The following is a 23,272-nucleotide window of genomic DNA, read 5'->3' as shown; positions in this document are numbered from 1 at the left end:
CCTCTTCTTTCATCTCTGAACCTGTGACCCCTTCAAGCCCCTGCCCCTTGAATCAGCCATGAGATACACACATTGTGAGGTATCCTTTCAAGTTTTTATTGGATTCTGGATAAAAAGACCCCCACTCCAATGGATGGAAGGCCACAGACCCTGCGGGTTAGGACAGCACCCCCAGCACTGGACATTCCTGGCCAGCGGGCCCCTGGCCCTTCAGGCACCACCACCAGTCCTTGGCAGCTAGTTCTCACCCTCTGGGTGTATCACAGCCAGACGTATGCAGGGCATCTCCCTCTTCCTAGTTCCGGGGGGCGGGGGGGGGGGGGGGGGGGGGGTGGGGGGGAGGGGAAGCAGCTCCCACCCAGCAGCGCAGGGGCCTGCTCTGCTCAGCCCTCACTTGCTGGGTGAGACTGGGCAAGGTCAGGCCCCTACCCATGGCCAGCCCCCCTCTGGACACAGATACAGCAGCGGGCCACAAGAGCTTAGCCAGCACCTGAGAACCCGCAGTACCAGCTGGACCACTGTCCCTGCACATGGGGACAAGTGCTTCTCCCCAGCACTGGGCCTGGCTTAGAGACTCACATCTCCCAGTAGTGTCCTGGGGGTCAGGTGATGGCCCCAGTGTGGACCACCCAGCAAGCACCACAGCCTGAAGGGAAAAGCCTGGCCTACAGAGGAGCCAACCCTACCACAAAGACACTACAACTGCAGTTGGTCCCAAGCAGAGGCCTTTAATGCTGTCCTGGCCCTGACTGAGGAATATTTAAAAATGCTGAGGTGGGCAGCTGTGTAGGCCCATCACTGGGGGAAGTGGGCATCTTGGTGCTTCTTCCTGGCAGGGCCACCTGGCCAATGTGCCCCCTGGGTATCCAGGCCCAGCTCACTCAGCCTGTGTACTTGGGAGCCGGGGCTGGTTACCCTCAGGCCTGGGTCCCTCAGCCTTCAGCCACTGCATCTTCTGCTGGTGCTGCTGGATGGCATCCTGGACCCGGGCATCCATCATGGCCTCAGTGAGGACCCCATCCTCGGAGGCATATGCCATGGCCTGGCAGGGAAAGAGAACACTGATGCAGGCCACGCAGAGGGGCTACCTGCAGGGGAAAAGGGTCTCCCAGCCCCAGGCTTTCAGCCCCTGGGCCCCACAAGTCACCAGGAACCACCCACCTGCAGGACAGGGCCAGACCCAGGGATAAGCCAGCCTAGCGAGCACCACCCATGAGCTCGCCTCTTGGAGATGCCCTCCAGAACCTGAAGGGGTGGCGGCGAAGACTGCGATGTTGAGTCCACTAAGAGGATTGCTGGCCCATACCCTCTACCACAGGCCTGTGCTCAGTCTCGGGGGGGGCGTGGCCTCCCAGCAAAACACACACATGCCAACATGCCAACAGAACATGCTCTGCTCCCCTGTGTGTGCAGGAGTGTCCACACATGCATGCGTGCTTACAAGGGAATCCACAGCCCATGGCAGCCACCGTCCCTGCAATGCCCATGGCCCTGCCCACATCCCCAGTTGGCACGAGTGCCATGTTCTCGCATCACTGAGTTTCTCAATGACTTTCTAAAAATAGAAAGTCTGAGACCAGCTGTCAGGAAGCAGCTCAGCACCCCCAACGCAGACCTGGAAGGCCCCTAATTCACAGAGAGCAAAACTACCCTCAGGGCCAGGGCACAGATAACAGAAGCACCACAGGCTGGGGGGTGGGGGGGGCAAGTCCATGACACTGAGGGGAGAGCAGGACCCCCCTAGGAAGAGCGCTCCCTCAGAGCCCCCAGCAATTCTAACTTGGTCAGAAAGTAACCCACTAGGCCCAACTGCCCCTGAACGCTCAGCACCCAAAGCCGCTGGAAGGTTCCCTGGTAGGAAGGCAGAGGGAGTGCAGGATCCCCTTTCAGAACCCCACAGCATTTGAGCAGACATGTCTGCCCAAGGGGGCCAGGATCCCTATTGCGGGATGGCTGGACTTAGCAATGGGCTTCCAAAGAAATGAGGAAAGGGGAAACCAGTAACTTTACCATGGAGAAACCTGGCGGGCACCACCTTAACCAGGTCAACATCCCTGTGATGTACGGACGTCACGTGTCCCCTGTCAGGGCGTGACCAGAAGGGCACCTCATCTCTGGGGTCTTCTCCCAAAACCCACAATCTCAGTCTAACTGTGAGAAAAACATCAGAAGGACAATCTCTGTAACACCTGACCAGCACTCCTCAAAACTGCCAGGATCATCAAAAACAAGAGACATGTGAAAACTGTCACAGCCCAGAGGAGCCCAAGCAGACATGGCAACTGAACGAGATGGGGGACTTTGGAAGGAGTCCTGGAAAACATCAGGTCCGAGGTGGAATCCACAGTGACATGGCAAATGTGCCCAGTGAGAGGAGTCACACCACGGTGGGGGAAGCTCCACGCTATCCTTGCAACTTTCCTGTGAGCGTGCAGTTACTGAAACATAAGAAACTTCATTAAAAAAAAAAAAAAGGCAAGCCCTGGACTCAAGGATGATGCTTACAGGAAAATTAATCAACATGATGCACCATGTTAATAGAATGAAAGACAAAACCACACGATCATCTCAACTGATGCAGAAAATGGCAGTTGCAAAATTCAACACCCTTTCTTGGTGAAACACTCAATAAACTAGGGATGGAGGAAAATGTCCTTAACGTTCTAAAGGTCATTTATGAACAACCCACAGCAAATATATTATCAATGGTGAAAGACGAAGAGCTTTTCCTCGGAGGTAAGGCAGAAGTCAGGGATGCCCACTCGCACCAATACTATTCAACACAGTAGTGGAAGTCCTAACCAGAGCAATTAGGCAAGAAAAAGAAATAAAAGGGATTCAGATTGGCAGGGAAGAAGTAAAATTATCTGTTTGAAGATGATATATTCTTTTTTTTTTTTAAAGATTTTATTTATTTATTTGACAGAGACACAGCGAGAGAGGGAACACAAGCAGGGGGAGTGGGAGAGGGAGAAGCAGGCTTCCCGCGGAGCAGGGAGCCCGATGCGGGGCTGGATCCCAGGACCCCAGGATCATGACCTGAGCCAAGGCAGTCGCTTAACCGACAGAGCCACCCAGGCGCCCCAGAGATGATATATATTCTTATATGTAGTAAACCCTAAAAATTCCCCTCAAAAGTTAGAACTAATAAACTAAGGGTGCCTGGGTCGTTCAGTTGGTTAAGTGTCTGACTCTTGATCTCAGGTCACGTCTTGATCTCAGGGTTGTGAGTAAAAAAATAAAGCTTAAATAAGCAAATTCAGCAAATTTACAGGATACAAAATTAACACACAAAAATCATTTGTGTTTTGGGGCGCCTGGGTGGCTCAGTCAGTTAAGCGTCTGCCTTCGGCTCAGGTCATGACCTCCAGGTCCTGGGATGGAGCCCCACGTCGGGCTCCCTGCTCCGCGGGGAGCCTGCTTCTCCTCTGCCTCTGCTGCTCCCTGTGCTTGTGTGCACGCATGCTCTCGCTCTCTCGCCCTCTAATAAATAAGATCTTAAAAACAAAAAACCATTTGTGTTTCTATATGGTAATAATGAACCATCTGGAAAGGAAATTAAGAAAATTCCATTTATAATAGCATCAGGAAAAAAAATACTTAGGAATTAACTTAACCAAGGCCAAAAAGTTCTACACTAAGAACTACAGAATACTGCTGAAAGGAATTAAAGATCTCAAAATTAGAAAGATATCCACGTTCATTGGAAGACTTCAACTTGTTATGATGTCAATACCATCCAGAGCGATCTACACATTCACTGCAATCCCTATCAAAAATCCCAATGTTTTTTGCAAAAATAAAAAAAAAATCCATCCTAAAATTCATATAGAATCTCAAGGGAGGCCAAAGAGTCAAAACAGTCTTGGGTAAGAAGATTTTCAGGTCTCACATTTCCTGAGTTTAAAATCTACTACAAAGCTACAGTAACAAAATCAATGTACTGGCGTAAGGGCAGTTATACAGACCGATGGGGTAGAAGAGAGAGCCTAGAAACCCTCACATGTGTGGTCGGATGACTTCCAACAAGGATGCCAAGACCATTCAATGGGGAGAGGACAGTCTTTTCAAGCAATGGTGTTGGGAACACTGGATATCCACATGCAAAAAAGAATGAAGGTGGACCCCTACCCTATACCACACACAAAACTTAACTAAAAATGAATCACACCGGGGCGCCTGGGTGGCTCAGAGCATCTGCCTTCGGCTCAGGTCATGATCTCAGGGTCCTGGGATTGAGCCCCGCATCAGGCTCCCTGCTCAGCGGGGAGTCTGCTTTTCCCTCTCCCTCTGCCCCGCCCCCCACACGCTGCCACTCGTGCTTTCTCTTGCTCTTGCTCACTCTCAAATAAAATTTAAGGAAAAAAAAAAAAGAATCACACCTAAATATAAGACCTCAAATTACAAAGCTACTAAAAAAAAACAAAACAAAACAAAACAAAGAACAGAGGAAGCTTCCAGACACTGGATTTAGCGATGATTTCTTCTCTACGACACTGAAAGCATAGGTGACAAACAAAACTGACAAATTGGACTATATCAAAATTAAAATCTTTTGTGCAGGGGCGCCTGAGTGGCTCATTCGGGTGAGCGTCTGCCTTCGGCTCAGGTCATGGTACCGGGGTCCTGAGATCAAGCCCCGCACTGGGCTCCCTGCGCACTGGGGAGTCTGCTTCTCCTTCTCCCTCTACGCCTCCCCGTTTGTGCTCTCTCTCTCTCAAATAAATAAGCACAATCTTAAAAAAAAATCTTTTATGCATCAAAATATTTTAAAAAAAAGGGGGGGAAGGGGGCCACTCTGCTGGCTCAGTCAGTGGACTCTTGATCTGTGTGGTGAATTTGAGCCCCATGTTGGGTGTAGAGATTAATCAAAAATAAAATCCTACAAGAAAATAAAACAAACCTTTTGTGCATCAAAAGACATTATCAACCAAATAAAGAGTAAGAAAGCAACTCACTGAAGGCTAGGAAATATCTGTAAGTCACATCTCTGATGAAGGGTTAGTATCCACAGTACATAAAGAACTCCTAAAACTCAACAGAAAACAACCTGATTCAAAAATGGGCAAAGGACATGAATAGAAATTTCTCTAAGAAAACATATACATGGCCAAAAAGCACATAAGATACCCACATCACTAATCATCAGGGAAAGGCAATTCAACTCACAATGAGACATCACTTCACATCCACTAGAATGGCTACTATCCAAAAAACAGAAAATAACAAGTGTTGATGAGGGGGTGAGAAACTCCTGTGCATTTCTGGTGGGAATGTGAAGTGGTCCAACCACTGTAGGAAATGGCATAGCAGCGCCTCAAACATTAAAAATAGTTCATCACATGATCCAGTAATTTCACTTCTGGGTATATACTCAAAGGAATGCAGAGTGGGGTTTCACAGATACCTGCACACCCATGTTCACAGCAACCACCCAAATGTCCCATCTCAATGGATGAAGAGATTAACAAAATGAAATATATCCACAACGGATTATGATTCTACCTTAAAAAGAAAAGAAATGCTGACACATGGTACAACATGGTTGGACCTTAAGGACATTATGCTAAATGAAATAAGTCAGTCACAAAAGGACAAATACTGCATGGTTCCACTCACATGCACTACCTAGAGGAGTCACATTCACAGAAAGTGGAAGTGCAGGAGCCAGGAAATGGGGGGGGGGGGGGCGGAATGGCGCGGTGGTTAGTGTTTAACAGGATGACATTTCAGCTTAGGAAGATGAAAATGTCCTGGAAACAGATGGTGGTGATGGTTGCACAACAATGTGAATGTACTTAATGCCATTCATCTGTGTACCTAAAAATGGTTAAAATGGTAAATTTTGTTTAAAGAATAATACTAACAACGCGGTGAATTCACACAACCAAGTGGTGAGAGGCAGCAGGAACTCCATTGATAAAACCATTGTACAAGCAGCAGGGGCTTCAGGGAACAAGTGCATGAGGGTCCCCCAGGAAGTCCAGCCTGGAAGGAGGGGCAGGGCAGGCAGGAGCAAGCCCAATAACCAGCTCTGAAAATCACCATCCAAAAGGCAGGAAGGGGGCCACCATCAGAACACCATGCTGGCACCCTGATCCAGGACTTCCTGCCTGTGATCACAACCTTGGAAAATGAATGTCTATGTTTAGGCCCCCTGGGCTGTGGTACTGTTACAGCAGCCCAAGCTGACAGACATCCTATCCTCCACCCTGTTGATTATGGAAACAGAGCCACCGTCATGAGGCCTCGGTCCTGAGTAAGGGTGGCCTGGAGCAGACCACCCGCTGATCCATGTGGGGACACAGTTTGCAGTCTGGAGCTGTTACAGCACATAGCCCAGCTCACTCTGACTAATACAGTCCCTCTGTGTATCCAAGCTACCACATTCAAATCCAAGTAGATGCCTAATTAACAAAATACATGTTCCCTTAATAGCACTGTTACATTTCTTGTGGTTGGACTGTCAGGTAGCCTCAGAGAGATTTGAGCGCAGGCCCCACAGAGGCCATAATGCCGACACAAAGCCAAGGCCTGGCCCGTGGACACGAGCCATTCGGCACCTCCACCTGATAAGGCTTTTCCCCTCTCAGCAATCACCAACCTGCAAATGCTTTCTGGATGTCTGCACCCAGGACTCCTGGGGGTCAACCAGCTCCCCTGCCCTGGGGGGTCGGTGGGGGGCCCTGTGGACATTTCAGGAGGAAACTGGGTGTAGGGAATGACAAGAACCACTCTGGGCCATGTGCCCTGGGCCACAGCACAAAGACAAAGTCAACTCAACTCATGTGCTCTATGCTGCCCTCAAGACCCCACAGCAAACCCGATCATGCATGGAGCAGACAATCCTCAACACCGACAGTCTCTATCTGGTGAAGAGCTAGGAAGGAAATGCCCAACCCCTTATCAGATCAGATTCACTCCTTGGTTCCTCATCTCATTTGCCCTCTGATGGGCCCACCTTTGGCTCACAGGATGCTCCATGTGCCCCTGTGGTCCCCTATCCCCCACCAACTACAGAATCTCCTGCCCCAAACGTGCTAGGCCCCAGCTAGGGACAGACTCCAGAGGTTCCTGAGACATCAAGCCTGAGCCTGTGGGACCTTGATGCCCATATGACACTTGGCTCATTTCCAGGAAACCCCACGTGATTTCAGAGCTCTATCTGATTTGGACCAAAACCACAATGACAAGGAGGTAGGCCATAACATCCAGAGCTAGTGACGTCTCCACACCCTCCCTGCGCGGGGCGGCAGAAGCAGGTGGTGGCTAGAATGCAGGACAGGGCATGACATCTGTGTGCAGAAAACCCTTCAAAAGAAACACCCTGGGGGCGGGGGGAGCAGGGACCAGCACCCGCTACCTTCAAATGACTCAGTATTTCCCAATCGGTCAAGCTCACACCTGTAGTAGGGTGCACGTCCCCAGCTCACCTGCCACGCCACAGCAAGCTGGGAGATCTCCCGGCCCGACATGCCCTCCGTCAGGCGTGCAATCTCCGAACACTTCTTCCCATAGTCAAACTGGGCTAGCTTCAAGCGCCTGTGGAGGAAATTCCCATGTGGTGCTCCCATGTGGACGATAGGATGTCTGTCAGGTCTGGCTAAAGACCAGGACGATCAGTCAAACACCCATGGAAAAAAGGACCCAGAAACTCAGACCACAATGTTTGGACTGCAGTCAGGCCAGAACGGGCCACTGGGAGGCTGGGGTGGGGGTGGGGGTACTGGGGCCAGCCAGGTGCAAAGGAGAAAGGAGGCCCAGATAGTGGAACGCAAGGGCTCCGGCAGCAGAGGGACAGCACGAGCGGGCAAAGCCCGCCCTAGAACAGAAGACGGCTCTCACTGCCACCAGCAACGGGAGGGATTCAGGTCAGTGCTGCTGTGAGATCTGGCTCCCTGGAGATGGCTAAAAATAGACCCGCCTTTGCCTATATGGAGCACTCGGGACAGAGCAATGAGCGAGGGTGGCCCGGGCAGAATGTGGGGGCTCCCCGTCGCCTGATGACTTCTACAGAATGGGGGCCTTACTGTGTGCTGGCGAGGGGCCCCGGCTCCCGGGAGGCGGGGTGAGTAGTGGACAACGGTGAGTCACCTCCAAGACTGCCGTGACCACCTGAGTGAACAAAGCTCAGCCAAGGTCTGGCAACCACCACCACAGCCCCTCACTCTCCAGGGCCTGACTGTAGCCTCCATTCCTCAAAAGCCCCAAACTGTTAAGAGACTTCACATAGCAGAAAAGGATGGAGATACTAGCTAGTTTGTGATGATGGCCACTGAGTCAAAAACCTGGCAAAAAGGCAAGGGGGCCAGCAGGTGAGCAACCCTGACCCCCATGTGGACCCACAGGGTTAGGGTGGGAGTACAGCATCGGGGCCAGGAACTAGTGGGGTGCAGAGGGCCCCCCAGTGCTCGGGCCATCAGGACACTTACTGCTTTCCTTCTGTGGCTGGCTTCAGAATGTACTTGTCGAAATACATCCTCACCAGGCGCTCCCGCTCCTCCCGCTGGGGCAAGTCGAAGCGGACCATCTCGTCAATGCGGTCATTGACGGCCCAGTCAAACTGCTCGGGCTGGTTGCTGGCCAGGACCAGCATGAACCTGAAGCCAGCACACAGCAGGGGCTAAGGGGCTGCCTGACCTGGGTGCTGGTCCCCAGGGTAGGGAGCCTCTTAAACCCACACAGGACAATTTTCTAGGAGAATCTATTTGGCAGCTTTTTAACCTGAAAAACCCAGGAAGGCCCAGCACTGCCCTCTGCCACCCATGCCTCCCTTGAACACCTCTCCACTGACCGAGGGCCCAGCCTGCTGGGGTGGCCATTTAAGCTTTAGTGTGTGGAGAAACAGGGTCCCCACAGTCTGAGACCTCTGCCCCTTCCCAACCTGAGCTGCAGGGTCTGGAGTTCAGCTAGTTGAACAGAAGGGCCAACTCAGCAGGAACCTGGCCCAGACTCTCAGGGGGTCTGAGGAGGGGCGGGGGGCTCTGCTGGCAGTAACCATAGCAGGAAAGGCAGAAGCATATGACTGGGGGGCCGCACAGATGACCGGCAGGGCTAGGCGCCCCTTGGGTAACTAGTGGGCACAGGACTGGAGGGCCCTCAACAACGCAAGAGGGCAAGATTAGGGGATTCAGAAGCAGTGAACCCCTTTCCGGAGCACCCTATGCTCCAGGGCACCTGGCCATTGGGTGACCACCCCTACAGCCCACCAATGGAGGGCCAGCAGAGATGCCAAGTGCAGTGACCTGTGGGCGAGGACTTGCGCCTAGCTCTCCTGAGACTCCCCAGCACATCTTCTCAGAGGTCTCCACAAAACCCCCTGCACCCTGACTGGCCCTTCCCATCGCCCAGGCAAGTGTGCCTGCCCTGTTCCAGCCCTGCCCCACAGCAGCCGTGTGAGCTCAAGCGGAGCCTCAGTTTCCCTCTGCGAAGGGGCTTCGCACCGGCGGTGGCCCTCACTTGCTGCTGTGCTGTCCTGTCCGGTGCAGGAATGCATTCAGGGTGGCCCTGAGGTCCTCGCTGATCTTCTCCTGCAAACGAAGTTCTGGCATCAGCTGGGAGGCAGCCAGGGGAAGTTAAACAAAGGCACCACTCCATCCCTCTGAGAGCCCCACACAACAGAGTCTCCATGAGACTTAACTTCAGGGAACTTTAAAAGATGCCCCGGGATCAACTCCTGCTTTTCAGACTAAATTTATGAACAAAGTACAGCTGAGGAGCAGGTTTGGTCAGACATCATTGTGAGTGACCAGCAACCTCCCTGTAAAGCAGACACGGACGTTGGACACCACTCCTGACTGCTCACCTACAGCCGGCTGGGCCCAGCAGGCCAGAAAGAAGCTTCCAGAATACTCACAGTTGCTCGCTTCCTGAGGAAGGCGTCCGCTTCATCCACAAAGAGAAGGAGGCTGTGAAGGGAAAAGGACGAACGAGAAGGGGGTGAGGGCCACCCAGCTGCATGCTAAGGCGCTAAGCACCCTAAAACTGAACTCAGTTTCAGGAACACAAAGCACCGGCTAACCTCAGTAGCAGTTGGGGACCCCAGACCTGACAGGGGAATGCCCAGTACCAGTGCTGCGCGGAAGCGACTGGTTTGTGCCAAACATCCTAATTTGGCACTAAATTCAGTATCGGGGCTGGCAGCCTGTTGTCTTCAACGTGTTAAAAGCAAGGCTCCCGTGATGAGCACAAACCACCAGGAATCTATTCCCGGGGTGAATTTCTCCCTTGGACTCCTGACCCCAGAGTATTCCAGCCTTGTGCACAACCATGGAGACAGGCTGCAGGGGAAGTCACTGACACCGCCCCCCAAACCCACCCCCCAGCTGGCACTCCGGTGGCCATTAGGAACCCGGGCCATGCACGCGCATGTGGGGGGCCATCCCAGGAGGGGCCCGGCTCACCCTCGCCGGCTGGTACTGGCCCAGTCGAAGACCTTGTGCATGGCAGTCACACCGTCCCGCCCCATGGGGGCCACATCCCCGCCTGTCATGATGGCATAGTCCATGCCTGAGTGCAGCGCAAGTTTCTAGGCGAGAAAGGGGCAGGGGTGGGGGTGGAGGGCAAAGTCCCCTTCAAATGCACTGAGCCTGGCCCCCACCACCAGGTACTGCTAGGGATGCCCCTTGCCTGGAAAGCTGGCCCCTCCTACGTGGCCCATCCCTAAGAGTCACAGCTGCAGCCTCTGCCCATGGCACCCCAACCCACCTGTGCAGCCGTGCGCCCTCACCTTGGCAAACAGGGTCTTGCCAGTCCCAGGAGGCCCATACATCAGAATGTTCCTGTATAGGCTATGGTTCTTCTTGGTGTTCCTTGTTGCTATGGCAATGTCCCGCACCCGTGCTTCCAGGCTGGGCTGCCAGGGGACATGGTAGGTTGGGGGACACTCTGCTGCCTGGCAGCCCCAAGAGGCAGCTTACCCCAGGCATTCTACTTTAGGAATGAAAAGCTGGGGCGCCCGGGTGGCTCAGTCGTTAAGCGTCTGCCTTCAGCTCAGGTCATGATCCCAGGGTCCTGGGATCGAGCCCCCATCGGGCTCCCTGCTCCGCAGGAAGCCTACTTCTCCCTCTGCCACTCCCCCTGCTTGTGTTCCCTGTCTTGCTGTGTCTCTCTGTCAAATAAATAAATAAATAATCTTAAAAAAAAAAAAAAGGGAATGAAAAGCAGCCCCATCCTGTAGAAAACCTCCATGGGCAGAAGGGCACCTCCCACCCCAAAGCCTATTACAGCCCCCCACGGGCAGCACCACTTACACTGAGGACGACGCCCTCCAGTGCGTCCTGAGGCTTACTGAGGAGCCGCCTGCTGACCTATTGGGGGGGGCACAACATGGGGACAGTCAAGCTTATCAGCAGAGCCCACAACACTGGCACAGAGCGCCGGGAGCAGCTAGACTGCCACGTGGGAACAGAACTGCCGTGGCACTCACACTCCAGGCCACATGTGACTGGGCCCCACTCCCACTGTAGACGGGTGGCCTATGAGGCTGTCCGTGCTACTGGCCTAGGCGACTTACAGAGAGAGCGCACAAGTCTGCAGCAGGGAACCCGACGTGGGGCTCAATCCCACGACACTGAGATCATGACCTGAGATGAAATCAAGAGCCAAACGCTTAACTGACTGAGCTACCCAGGAGCCCCTTCAGATTCTTTAGTCATCTGGGGGCACCTGGGGCACTCAGTCAGTTAAGGGTCTGCCTTCGGCTCGGGTCATGATACCATGGTCCTGGGATGGAGCCCTGCATCGGGATCCCTGCTCGGTGAGGAGCCTGCTTCTCCCTCTGCTCCTATGCCCCGCCCCCTCCGCCCCCACTCATCCTCTCTCTCCCTCAAATAAGTAAAATCTTAAAAAAGAAAAAGAAAAAGATTCTTTACTCATCTTCATTTTCTCAGTTACCCACAGTGATCACTATGGAGATCCAGCCACACCCCGTGGGAGGACATCATGCCGGGCAGAAAGCCTGGCTCCCCTCGAGGAAGGAAGCTCATACTGTGCGGCTTCCAGCAACTTCTCTCACAGGACGATGGCACACAGGAGCCCCAGGATTTTGTAAACAACCTAATATCTACCCAGGGGGACAGTCACATTAACAAATCCACAGAGGTGACCGAGTGGACTAGGGTGAGGGTCTCCTCAGTGCCGATGTGGACAGGCTCCCAGAACAGCATTAGAGAGAAAAAAGCCACAACCAAATCCAACATGCCGGAGAGGACAGTATTTGGGTAAAGAGGGGGAAATGAAGACACACGTTCACAACTTGGCTGAAAAATGCCAGAAAGAACTGGGAAGGACACACCACTCTAGGGAGGACGGGGCCCACAATTACCTGCACGGGATGCCGCAGGGCCTCTAGCACCGTGATACGGGATGTCTCCCTCACCAGGGACGGCTTCCCCAGCCGGGCCTCAATGTACCGTCCAGCAACAGATGTGGCGTTCTTGGCAGAATAGACTCCGACGGCCAGCAGCGTCAGCCCAGCCACCTAGAGCAGGGCAGCGAGAAGGCAGGCGGAACCCACCAATCCTGCACCAGGCTGTCAGCAGTCGGCACTGCGCCCTCCCCCAGCCCATCCCATGCAAGGCAATGGCAAGGGTCACAGAGCAGCGTCCTAGCTGGCGCTCGATTTCACATGACCGCAGATATTTCCAGACAGGCACGATATCAAAAAACTTATCATAACCACCCTCTCTCAGAAAGCTACTGGAGGATGCACTCCAGCAGAATTACGGAAGCTTCCAGGCAACAGGAGCCCCACCTATGAAGAGACAGAGAGACCCTGGGGCTCACACGAGACAGACCCAATACTGTGGTGGGAGCACAATCACAGGGCAGGTGACCAAGAACTACAAGAGATTCCTGGAAAGTATGCCAACACCTGGAAACAAAACTGAAACGTCTTCCCTACAAGACAAACAGCCTGGCCACTGCAGGGGGAAGCAAGGACTCTCTAAGACCACAGGAACGAGGTTCCAGGAGACCAGGTGGTGACTACAGCGACAGGAACAAGAGGCCTGTGATAGGGGAGGTGGGGCTGGGCCGGCCCCAAGGATCCAGCCACCTCTGACGTCGCCTAGCACTCTCCAATGACCACCCCTCCGTGGGTCTACCCAGCTTGCTGGGAAGGTAAACGCTTGACTCGCTTGACTCGTGAGCAGCTGATCAAATAGGAAGGATGGCCAAGGGGCATTTTCCTGCTCAGCCTGTGCCTGGATTCCCCACCAAGGAGCTCTGTCAGGGGGCAGGCCAGGACTGATTGTCAGCCCACAACACTGCCCCGGGCAGGTGAGGATCCCAGACTGAAGGACATGAGATTCAACAGAGATTCAAGTTTACAACAGCTGGAAAGGTCTGGAAAGATCCGAGTGCACAGAGTGCTCAGACCAAATGAGCAGTCAGAACGCCTTTAAAACACTCTGGGGGGAGGGGCTGCCTGGTGGCTCAGTAGGTTGAGCGTCTGCCTTCGGCTCAGGTTGTGATCCCAGGGTTCTGGGATCGAGCCCCACATGGGGCTCCCTGCTCAGCAAGGAACCTGCTTCTCCCTCTCCCTCTGCCCCTCCCCCACCTCGTGCTCCCTCCCTCCAATAAATAAATCAAATCTTAAAAAAAAAAAAAGGGGGGCGCCTGGGTGGCTCAGTTGGTTAAGCGACTGCCTTCGGCTCAGGTCATGATCCCAGGGTCCTGGGATCCAGCCCCACATCAGGCTCCCTGCTCGGCGGGAAACCGAAACACATCCCTGTGTTCCCTGTCTCTGTCAATTAAATAAATAAAAATCTTAAAAAAAAAAGCCAGCAGTCTCACGAGCTGCATCCCGGCCCTCCCCCAGGAGTCCAGTCCCTGCTTTCCTTGAGGCGCAGCCTGACCTCCCCTGCTGCTTCTGTCTCCAGAAAGAGGCTGGAACTATGCCCAAAGCAGGGCACTTGCAGAAAGAGCTTCGGAAGCCAACAGGCCAGGAATGTGGGTGCACAGGGACGCTCATGGTCAGCGTGGTTACTTGTCTCACCCTTTGTTAGGGTTTCAGTACCATGTGAGCAGGTGCCAAGTCACACTGTGCAACCTAGAGCGGTGCCCAGCCCAATGCTGACATTAGGAAGTACTTGCAGAGTCGGTGTGCTGTTTGGGAACCAGTCCTGGCTGAAGCCCTCCCCTCTACCGAGTGCTGAGCAGCCGCGCGGCACAGGGCACAGACCACAGGGCCTTAGAATGTGTGCCTGGAGTCCTACAGCCTTGTTGGCTGCCCTCCGCTTCCCGCTAGAGGGTGGGAACCGTTACAGGAGCATGGTTTAAAGGGGTTCATGGCCACATCTCTGGGACGCCCCTGGAGTTTTAGCTGGGCCCCACCCTTGAGGCTGCCAAAAAGATTTCCAGTTACACTTTCTTTCTTTTTTTTTATTATCTTTTTTAAAGATTTTTATTTATTTATTTGACAGAGAGAGACACAGTGAGAGAGGGAACACAAGCAGGGGGAGTGGGGGAGGGAGAAGCAGGCTTCCCACGGAGCAGGGAGCCCGATGCGGGGCTCAATCCCAGGACCCCGGGATCATGACCTGAGCCAAAGGCAGATGCTTAACGACTGAGCCCCCCAGGCGCCCCCCAATTACATTTTCCAAAGGGCAGCACTTCTAAGGAACAGGGAAACTAAAGCTCTAGCACCTCTTCCCATATCTTCTAGCCCAAAGGTTAAAAAACCTACAGCCAGTGTTAACACTGAATTGCTCCCTGTGCCCCATACCCAGAGGCTGCACTTCATCCGGTTTTCACAGCAGGAGGGCGGCAGGGAAGAGAAGCAGCGAATGCTTACACCTTGGACCTGCTTGGCACACTTCCCACCACTGAGTCCAGGCACACGACCCAACAGCGACCCTGACACAGGCCACAAGCAGGAAGATGCGGCAGCAGTGTTTACCGTGGCTGTCACTTTGTCCCAGTCTGTCACGAAGGTACGGAATCCTTCCCCAAACAGGGTGCCGGCTGTCCTGTAGAGGAAGCAGCGATGTGACCAGGGAAAACGATCTAGGCCCTTGGCTGGAGAAAGGGCAAGGGCGTTGAAGGTCAGTCCTGAAGGTCAGCACCCGGGAGGACCTGCTGAGAGGCCGCCTCCTGCCAGTGCACTGACCGAGGGCCTCCTGGCACACGTGAAGGGCTGTGCTAGGTGCCTCTGGGGACCGGAACTCACCGGATGGACTCCAGGATGGTCTGGCGGTGCTCGGCAGCCTTCAAGCGGATCTGCTCACGAATGATGTCCGCATTCTCGCGCTCCGCCTTGGCCCGGGCCCGGGCCTCCGCCTCTACCCGCAGCATTTCGTTCTTGTGCCGCAGCTCCATCTCCCGTTCCACGGTGGCTGCCCAGGGAAAGGGCAGGAGGGTGTTCAGCCCACAGCCCCCTAATCCTTCCCGTGAGGCCCAGGCAACCCTCCTCCCAGACCCTGGGGGAATGCCCAGCCTGCCTAGGCTTCTGCTACAAAGTCCCAACCAAGGAACGCAGAGCCCCTATCGAGAATCTTGGAAATGTTGCTTGGGGATCAAAGTGCCTGAAACAACGTGTATCTGTGCCTAAGCCTGCTTTCCCCAGGGGCCTTTCTCAAGCCTAGGGCGGCTTCAAGGACACAGCCCCCAAAGCCCAACTCTACCTCGCCGCATGGCCTCCTGCTTCTGCACCGACTCCTCCTGCTTCCGTAAATTCTCCTCATTGAGAAGTTGCTGAGAAGCCACAGGGGAAAGGGAAAAGCTTTCAAAATTAGTAAACTGATCTGGGGTGCCTGGGTGGCTCAGTCAGTTGAGCATCCACCTCTTGGTTTCGGCTCAGGTCATGATCTCAGGGTGGAATGGAGCCCCATGTCGGGCTCTGCACTCAGCAAGTACACTGCCTGAGTTTCTCTCCTCCTCCCTCTGCCTCCCCACCCCTGCTCATGCACGCGCACTCTCTCGTTAAAACAAATAAATAAAACTTTAAAAAATATATTAGAAAACTATCAACAATCAATCTAAGGGAAGAGCTGCTCCAGGCTGTGGGGAAGCTTCTGCTGCCCCTGGGGGCTCCAAACCTCTCTGGGAATGATGCCCCGGGGCCTACACACTCCACAGCCCTTGGCAGGCAGGTCTGAACCCCACCTAGGACATATGCACACATGCTTGGGGGGGGGGGCGCAGCAGCTCCCGCCTCTAGCACGGTTCCACCACAGGATAGACCTCTGGGCACCTTCAGTCCAGACTCACAGCTGTCCTCAAAACAGTGTCTTTCCCCTGTTAAATTTACATTTTTAAAAAAGAAATTTTATTTAGGGCGCCTGGGTGGCTCAGTTGGTTGGGCGACTGCCTTCGGCTCAGGTCATGATCCTGGAGTCCCGGGATCGAGTCCCGCATGGGGCTTCCTGCTCGGCAGGGAGTCTGCTTCTCCCTCTGACCCTAACCCCTCTCATGTGCTCTCTCTCATTTTCTCTCTCTCGATAAATAAATAAAATCTTTAAAAAAAATTAAAAAATAAAAGAAATTTTATTTAAATTCTAGTTAGCATACAGTGCAATATTGCCCTCAGCAGAATTCGGTGGTTCATCACTTATGTACAACACCAGTGCCCATCACAAGTGCCTCCTTCACCCCCATCGCCCATCTAGCCCCTCCCCCACCCCCTCCCTCCAGGGACCCTCAGTTGGTTCACTATCATTCAGAGTCTCTTATGGTTTGTTTCCTTCTCTCCTTTGCTTTCCCCCTTCTCCTATGTTCACCTGTTTTGTTTCTTAAATTCCACATATGAACGAAATCACGTTGTCTTTCTCTGACAGACTTATTTCACTTAGCCTAATATATTCTAGCTCCATCCATGTCGTAGCAAGTGGTAAGATTTCATTCTTTTTGACGGCTGGGTTTCCTTGGAATGCCCTAACAGGTACAAGCATTTGGAAACCACCTCTACCATGAACTTGTCACAGCCAGGTTCAGATTCTGACCCAGAAGAATCCTCACCACAGCCAGAGCCTGGAGGCCCGTGTCCCGTGTGTGTGTGCATCCCTGGGACCCAGCACCTACCGCTGGTAAAACAACTCTGAATTCTGGCGCAACAGCTGCCCCCAAATATGCCTGTGCTCTCGGGGAAGACAGAGGCAGTTCCCCTCCCATGCAAACGTGCTAAGCTCACCTGCTGCTTCAGCTGGTCCTCATAGCGCTGCCGGGCCAGCTTGTCTTGATACTGGGCCCTCTAGGGAGGAAGAGGGCAGTGTGAATACAGCTCAGCTGAAAAAGCTGGTGGACGGCCTGAAACCAACATCTGAATCCAGACTTTACTGGGTGCTGGGCCCCCAGATAAGCCACCCATCTCTACCTGCTGTTAATGAGCACACACGCTTGAGACACGTGTGCTCCCCGTCATGCTCAGCACGGAGGGATCCATGGGCTTTCGATATTTGCACAAGGTCACCCCAGAGTCAGAGTCAGAGTCAGACCCAGACTGAATTTTGGGACCACGGTGTGCCCCCGCAGCGCTCCACCCTGGCCACCCTGTGTGGCCGTGTGGTCCTTACGGCCTGGTGCTGCCTCGTCTCCTCACTCAGACTCTTCCTCCTTTCTTCAGCCTGCACGCGGATCTGCTCACTCTTCAGCTGCTCCACAGCGGCCTCGTATTCCTACAGAATATACCAGTGGTTGCAAGTCCAGAGCTGGTGGGCCTCCCTCTCAGGACTCTGAGGCTCAGGGCTCACACTGCCTCAACAATCCTTTCCCAGGTAGGCTCCAAAGGGGCTGGACAGGAGCAGGAGGGGCATCCAAAAAACACAGCCTGGACCAGCACCCCACATGCCGGTCAGCTCCCAGCTGCATGGGCACCAAGGCCCAGGACGACCCAGACCACAGGTAGTGAAGTGCCAGGAAAACAGGGCTGGGCCCCAAAGGAGCGAGATGGTCTCCTGGGGTGTCTGCCACTCCCTTCCCCAACATTGTTTCCATGGTGGCTTATGTCATGTGCTCATTTTTTTTTTTAAGGTTTTATTTATTTATTTGACAGAGAGAGACACAGCGAGAGAGGGAACACAAGCGGGGGGGTGGGAGAGGGAGAAGCAGGCTTCCCACGGAGCAGGGAGCCCGATGCGGGGCTCTATCCCAGGACCCTGGGACCAGGACCTGAGCTGAAGGCAGACGCTTATCGACTGAGCCACCCAGGCGCCCCACGTGCTCACTTTTGGACTATGCCTTACAACAGCCAACGATGGAGGGCAGAGCCTGTGCCTTTTCTATGCTTGCTATGTGCTCAGCATAAAGGTCCTGCCGAATGCAGAGAAACCAGGTAAGAATCTCCCTTGGGGAGACCAGATGGTCCTCACCTACCTCAGCCCTTCCAGGCGGTTCTGCTGCAAGAACTCAGGCCACAAACCCAGCGCCTCTTTGACCTGTTCCTGTTTCCCTCTAACCACAAGCAAGAAGGCAAATCCAAGAAAGGAGATGTCTGAGGAACCCGCCCTGTGCCCACCGCCCACATGCACTTTCTCTCTGCAGGTCATCCCTCCACCACAGGGATGTGGCCTACCTCTGCCAGCACCAGCCCCACTACTCACTTTGAGCTTGGACTGTTGCTCCAGCTGCAGCGTCTGCTCCTGCATCTGTGCAAGACTCAGGGCCTCCTTGGCATGTCCTGTGGGGGCGAGGAAGAGAGTGGGCATTAGGACACTTGGGCACCAGGCAAGCATTCCTGTGTGCCAGGGGGCTTTCAGGGAGACCCCTCCACAGCTCACCTCGACCAGAAAACACATGTGCCCACCTTCATTCCTGGACCAGATTTTGTTTGGTGACCCCTCCCTCCAAGACCACTGCCCCCTTCTCATCACCTATGTCTGCTCCACTCCCAACAGAAAGCCCCACATACAAGATCTTACCCCCCAGCAGCTGTCACGTCCCAGAGAGCTATCAGAAAGGCTGCCCCACACTAGTTGAGAGTAGGAGGGTCAACATGGCAGTCACAGTCCCAAGTAAACAAAAAGCAACCGGTAGCTAGAGTACCTTATTTTTCGTGGTAGGTACATTTCTCTTAAGTCTCCAATACCTATTATTACTAACCTGCTACCAAACACATGGAAGTAGTACAATGAATAGGAAGTAAACAAGTTAGAAATAAGCCAATGCACACAGAGTGATGGCTCTTCACAGACCTTGTGTTACAAACACACACGTTATAAAGATCTTCTGTGTGTATTTCATAAGGTGTGATTCATATCCATCAATACTTGAGTGTTCTAAAAAAACTAACTTCTGGTGCTCTCCTAGCCAAAAAAACCCGTGCATCTGGCTTCTCAAATGTTTCGGTGATGACACAGTTCTCCCATACATAAGATTTTACTATAAAAAATATTCTAATACGTAACAGCATGGAAAGAGAGTAGGGAATCCCTGTGAACCCAGCTCCCTGATGAAACAATGTACCTGGTTTTCTCCCTTTGTGTACCACACACATCTATCCTTCCACCTGAGCCCGGTGACCTTACTTTTTGAAGCCTTCGAAGTAAGTTGCAGACCCCAGTACCCATCATGCCCAAGCTGCGGCAAACGCATCATTAACCAGAGCATGAGTTCTGTGTGCAGATCTGTGAGCACCCTCACACGCTAAGATGGATGGGGAGGAAGCTGTGGTATCTGATGGTCCACTAGGGCCAGCAGTGTGGAGAGCACATAGTGCCTGAGCCTGGGAAGGACCTTCAGAGCCAGTCAGGATCGGGCTGACACAGCCTCCCACACCTCACTGCAAGGCTCTCCCCTGGGAATCTGGCGATCGGAGGCACAGGAGTCCTGAGGACCCGCCCCTGAGGAGAGGCGGCACAAAGGCACCAGGGTCCCATATCCTGCACCGTAAATTTGGGAAGCCACAAAGCCAAGGCTTGAACAGACTCTAGGAGCCCCTACTGAGCAGGAGGGCGTGAAAGCACAACAGTGCTCATCCTGCTGCAGCAGAGAGGACCGTGGGTGCCTCAGGGCAACAATGCTGAGACCAGGTCCCAGCTGCCCTTGTCACTCACAGCATGACTTTAGTCAGCCAGGTTAACCTCACCTGAAAATGGGGCAATTAGAGATCCCTCAGCCACTGACTCTCGAAAGAGGGAAATGTGAGAGCAGGTAACCTCAGCACAGTGCCTGGCACCCACGTGCCCCACTAATCACAAGCTACAATTTTAACACTACCAATGATAACTTACCACCTTAAAATCATCCTGGAACAGGAGTTGTGCATTCCAAAGCATTAATGTAGCTCCTACTACAGGCAAGGGGCTCTTTTACACATGTACCTTCATGGAGTGTGCAGACACATGGACTGGAGTACTCAAAGAGCTCAAGGCCAAATGTGCTGCTCAGACCTCCAAGGAAGGCCCAGAGACCTAGGGGATGAAGGAGCATCAGGCTGGACCCAAAGGACAGAGCAGGCGGTCATAATACAGGGAACAGCTGAGGGCATCTTGGTTTGCCTGGAAAGAGCGGTGAGGTCAAATGAACAGGCTCAGCCCAGCAAGGCAGGTGCTGCTGCCTATGAGCTGGGAGTACCAAGAAGACAGGTTTTGGAGAGGGGCTGTTGAGCAGAGAGGCAAAAGGCACCCTGGGAAGAAGGGGCTGGGGACAGGAAGAGGTGGTTCACCAAGGCAAAACCTCTCCCACTGGCCAGTAGTTAGGCCAAGAAGGATGGCAGGAACAAAATGAAGTAGAGGGGCTCCAGGCTAGCTCAGCTGGATGAGCATGTGACTCGTGAACTTGGGTTTGTGAGTTTAAGAACCCCGCCCCCGGTGGGTATAGAAATTACTTAAAATGTAAAAAAAATTTAAAAAATTAAATGAAGGGCGCCTGGGTGGCTCAGTCATTAAGCATCTGCCTTCGGCTCAGGTCATGATCCCAGGGTCCTGGGATCGAGCCTCGCATCGGGCTCCCTGCTCCGCGGGAAGCCTGCTTCTCCCTCTCCCACTCCCCCTGCTTGCGTTCCCTCTCTCGCTGTCTCTCTCTCTCTAATAAATAAAATCTTAAAAAAAAAAAAAACTAAATGAAGTAGGGCTCACACTTAAAATAGAAACATTGGATGTAGGGCGCCCAGGTGGCTCAGTTGGTTAGGCATCTGCCTTCAGCTCAGGTCATAATCCAAGGGTCCTGGAATTGGGCCCCGTATGGGGCTCCCTGCTCAGTGGGGAGCCTGCTTCTCTCTCTCCCTCTGCTGCTCCCCCTGCTTGTACTCTATTGCTGTCAAATAAATAAAATCTTAAAAAAAAAAAAAATCATTGGATGTAGACTGATGAGGGACCGTACTCCAGACAGTGGCCCCTGGGGACTCAGGTGGAGAATATTCTGGGGGAGTAGCTGTGGGGCAGCTGGTACCAAAGACATGGGAGCTATTCAGAGGCATGGTCAGATGAGAAAGATAGGCCCCTTAGCTGCCTCCCCTCAGGCACACTCAAGACTATTCACAAAGGCCCCCATAACTGCAAGGGTTTGGGGATAGTAGGATTCAGCTTCCAAAAGTGGGAAAACTCGGGGCGCCTGGGTGGCTCAGTCGTTAAGCATCTGCCTTCGGCTCAGGTCATGATCCCAGGGTCCTGGGATCGAGTCCCGCATCGGGCTCCCTGCTCCGCGGGAAGCCTGCTTCTCCCTCTCTCCCACTCCCTCTGCTTGTGTTCCCTCTCTCGCTGTGTCTCTGTCAAATAAATAAATTTAAAAGAAAAAAAAATCTTTAAAATAAAAGTGGGAAAACTCTGAAATTCTCTGTACGATTGAGTTAATGAAATGTCACAGGAGCTGGGGCAGAAATGTGCCACCCCCACTAAGCCCTTAACAACAAATTGGGTCACATATTTAAAGTCTGTCATCATCTGAGGTGCCTTGATGCCCAGCCCAACCTGGGTTTCTCAACCCAACCCAATAACTGAAATTACCTTGCAAACTCAATACACCTAGTCTGAGAAGGATGGTCTTCCAGCTAAGCCTAAGTAAACAGGCCATCCTAAGCCCAGGCCCAAATATCCAAATGTTCTTAATGTCCCTCTGGGGATCTGAGAGTCAGGCACCCTTGCACCAGGATATTCTTGCAGCCCCCTGGGGAAGGGCAGGGACTGAACCACAAAGTGCCAGGCCTCTCCCTCCTCAAACAGATTCTCCTCTATACCTGTTTATAACATAGCTTCTTAATACAGCCTCCTTTGAAAAAAGGGCATCTCTGCTTAATCAGAAATCTGAGAACTATTGTGTTCTTTCAATCAGTGTTTATTGGGTGTCTTCTACATTCTAGGTTCTCAAACACTTAAGACTATATCCTAGAACAAATCATTAAGCGAATAAGAGAAAAGAAAGTTGGGAGGAAAGGAAGTAGGGTTAGTGAAGGTCCAGCCAATGAGGTGCCTTGAGGGCCCTAAGTCGGGAAGGCTACCTGGAGGGGCCAGGACAGACTGACCTGCACTGCATTACAGACCCCTTCAATCTGAACGCTAATGCTTTTCAATAAGCACAAAGCTGCTTTATTTTCCATAAAACCAATGGCCCTCAACTGTACTTCCCTTCTCAAGTAGACAATTGCTAACACCACACACGGACCGGATCTGGCCATGCTTTGGCCACGTGGAGGCAGCAAGAGGCGCAAGAAGCTTCCCTACTCGACAGGAACTGAACGCCGGGCTCCAGCCCGGGCACCTGCTACCTGTGACCTCTCAAAATTCCATCTGCACCAGTTCGTCCCTGAAGGACGCTTGACAGCTTGGAAGGTGCCAAGGGTGCTGGTATCCCCAAGCTCGCGGCACGCAAGGTGGCTCTGGCCAGGTTTATTCCTGTAGGACAGTTTCCTCACCCGGCAAGTGGGACTGCAGATAGCCGCCTACCACTCAGACGACGACGGAGCTAAACGCGCCCCAGGACCCGGCATGCCCGGGGGCTCGGTGGACTGGCTCTCGGTGGAGGCGCCCCGACCGCCCCCGGCCCCCACCCCAGACCGGGCCCCACCCTCTCCGCCGCACTCACGCGAATGCTCCAGCTCCCGCGCCGCCTTGGCCGCGCGCTCCAAGCCCGTGGGGTCAAAGTTGCTCCATTTGTCCTTGGGCGCCGGCCGATCCCCCGCGCCACGGTCCCCGCCGCCCTCGGCCCCAGGCTGAGCGGGCGGCAGGGACAGCGGTGGCCCCGCGCCTTCGCCCTTGGGACCCTTGATCCCGAAGAGCCACGACATGGCGCGCGACTGCCGCGCGTCGCGGCAGCCGCCGGGAGCCGAAGCCGAGTCGAAGCGCGCGGATCGGAGCGGCCTCCACGCGCCGCCAAGCCGGTGGTCAGGGTCCTGCGCAGG

General features: G+C 53.6%; 1 protein-coding gene across 2 annotated transcripts; it reads right to left on the bottom strand.

The window, feature by feature from the left end:
* Positions 1-75: 75 nt before the first annotated feature.
* Positions 76-23,272, bottom strand: ATAD3A (ATPase family AAA domain containing 3A). Of its 2 annotated transcripts, XM_027568564.2 has the most exons (16): positions 22,957-23,272; positions 18,540-18,616; positions 17,514-17,615; positions 17,132-17,191; positions 15,627-15,696; positions 15,173-15,338; positions 14,903-14,972; positions 12,326-12,481; positions 11,253-11,309; positions 10,730-10,855; positions 10,404-10,528; positions 9,857-9,908; positions 9,460-9,530; positions 8,433-8,600; positions 7,434-7,542; positions 76-1,042 (listed from the first exon to the last, which is right to left on the bottom strand). In XM_027568564.2, exons 1-16 carry the CDS (start codon positions 23,156-23,158, stop codon positions 878-880), a joined length of 1,776 nt encoding a protein of 591 aa, XP_027424365.1. In that variant the 5' UTR covers positions 23,159-23,272; the 3' UTR covers positions 76-877. The 2 variants fall into 2 exon arrangements, with proteins under 2 accessions (XP_027424365.1, XP_027424376.1); XM_027568575.2 differs by lacking the exon at positions 11,253-11,309.

This window comes from Zalophus californianus, chromosome 4 (assembly GCF_009762305.2).
Source record: "Zalophus californianus isolate mZalCal1 chromosome 4, mZalCal1.pri.v2, whole genome shotgun sequence".
Classification (NCBI taxonomy): Eukaryota; Metazoa; Chordata; class Mammalia; order Carnivora; family Otariidae; genus Zalophus; species Zalophus californianus.
Note: the sequence above shows the minus strand (reverse complement) of the source record. Positions and strands in the feature narration are given on the sequence as shown.

What these genes read in the sequence shown, in the direction of transcription:
- ATAD3A (XM_027568564.2), bottom strand. Translation starts at nt 23,158, where the DNA reads ATGTCGTGGCTCTTCGGGATCAAGGGTCCCAAGGGCGAAGGCGCGGGG. An exon ending in AGGACCAGCTGAAGCAGCAG is followed by an intron (nt 15,697 to 17,131) that starts GTGAGCTTAGCA and finishes GTGGCTTCTCAG; the next exon opens with CAACTTCTCAATGAGGAGAA. An exon ending in GCAAGACCCTGTTTGCCAAG is followed by an intron (nt 10,529 to 10,729) that starts GTGAGGGCGCAC and finishes TTTCTCGCCTAG; the next exon opens with AAACTTGCGCTGCACTCAGG.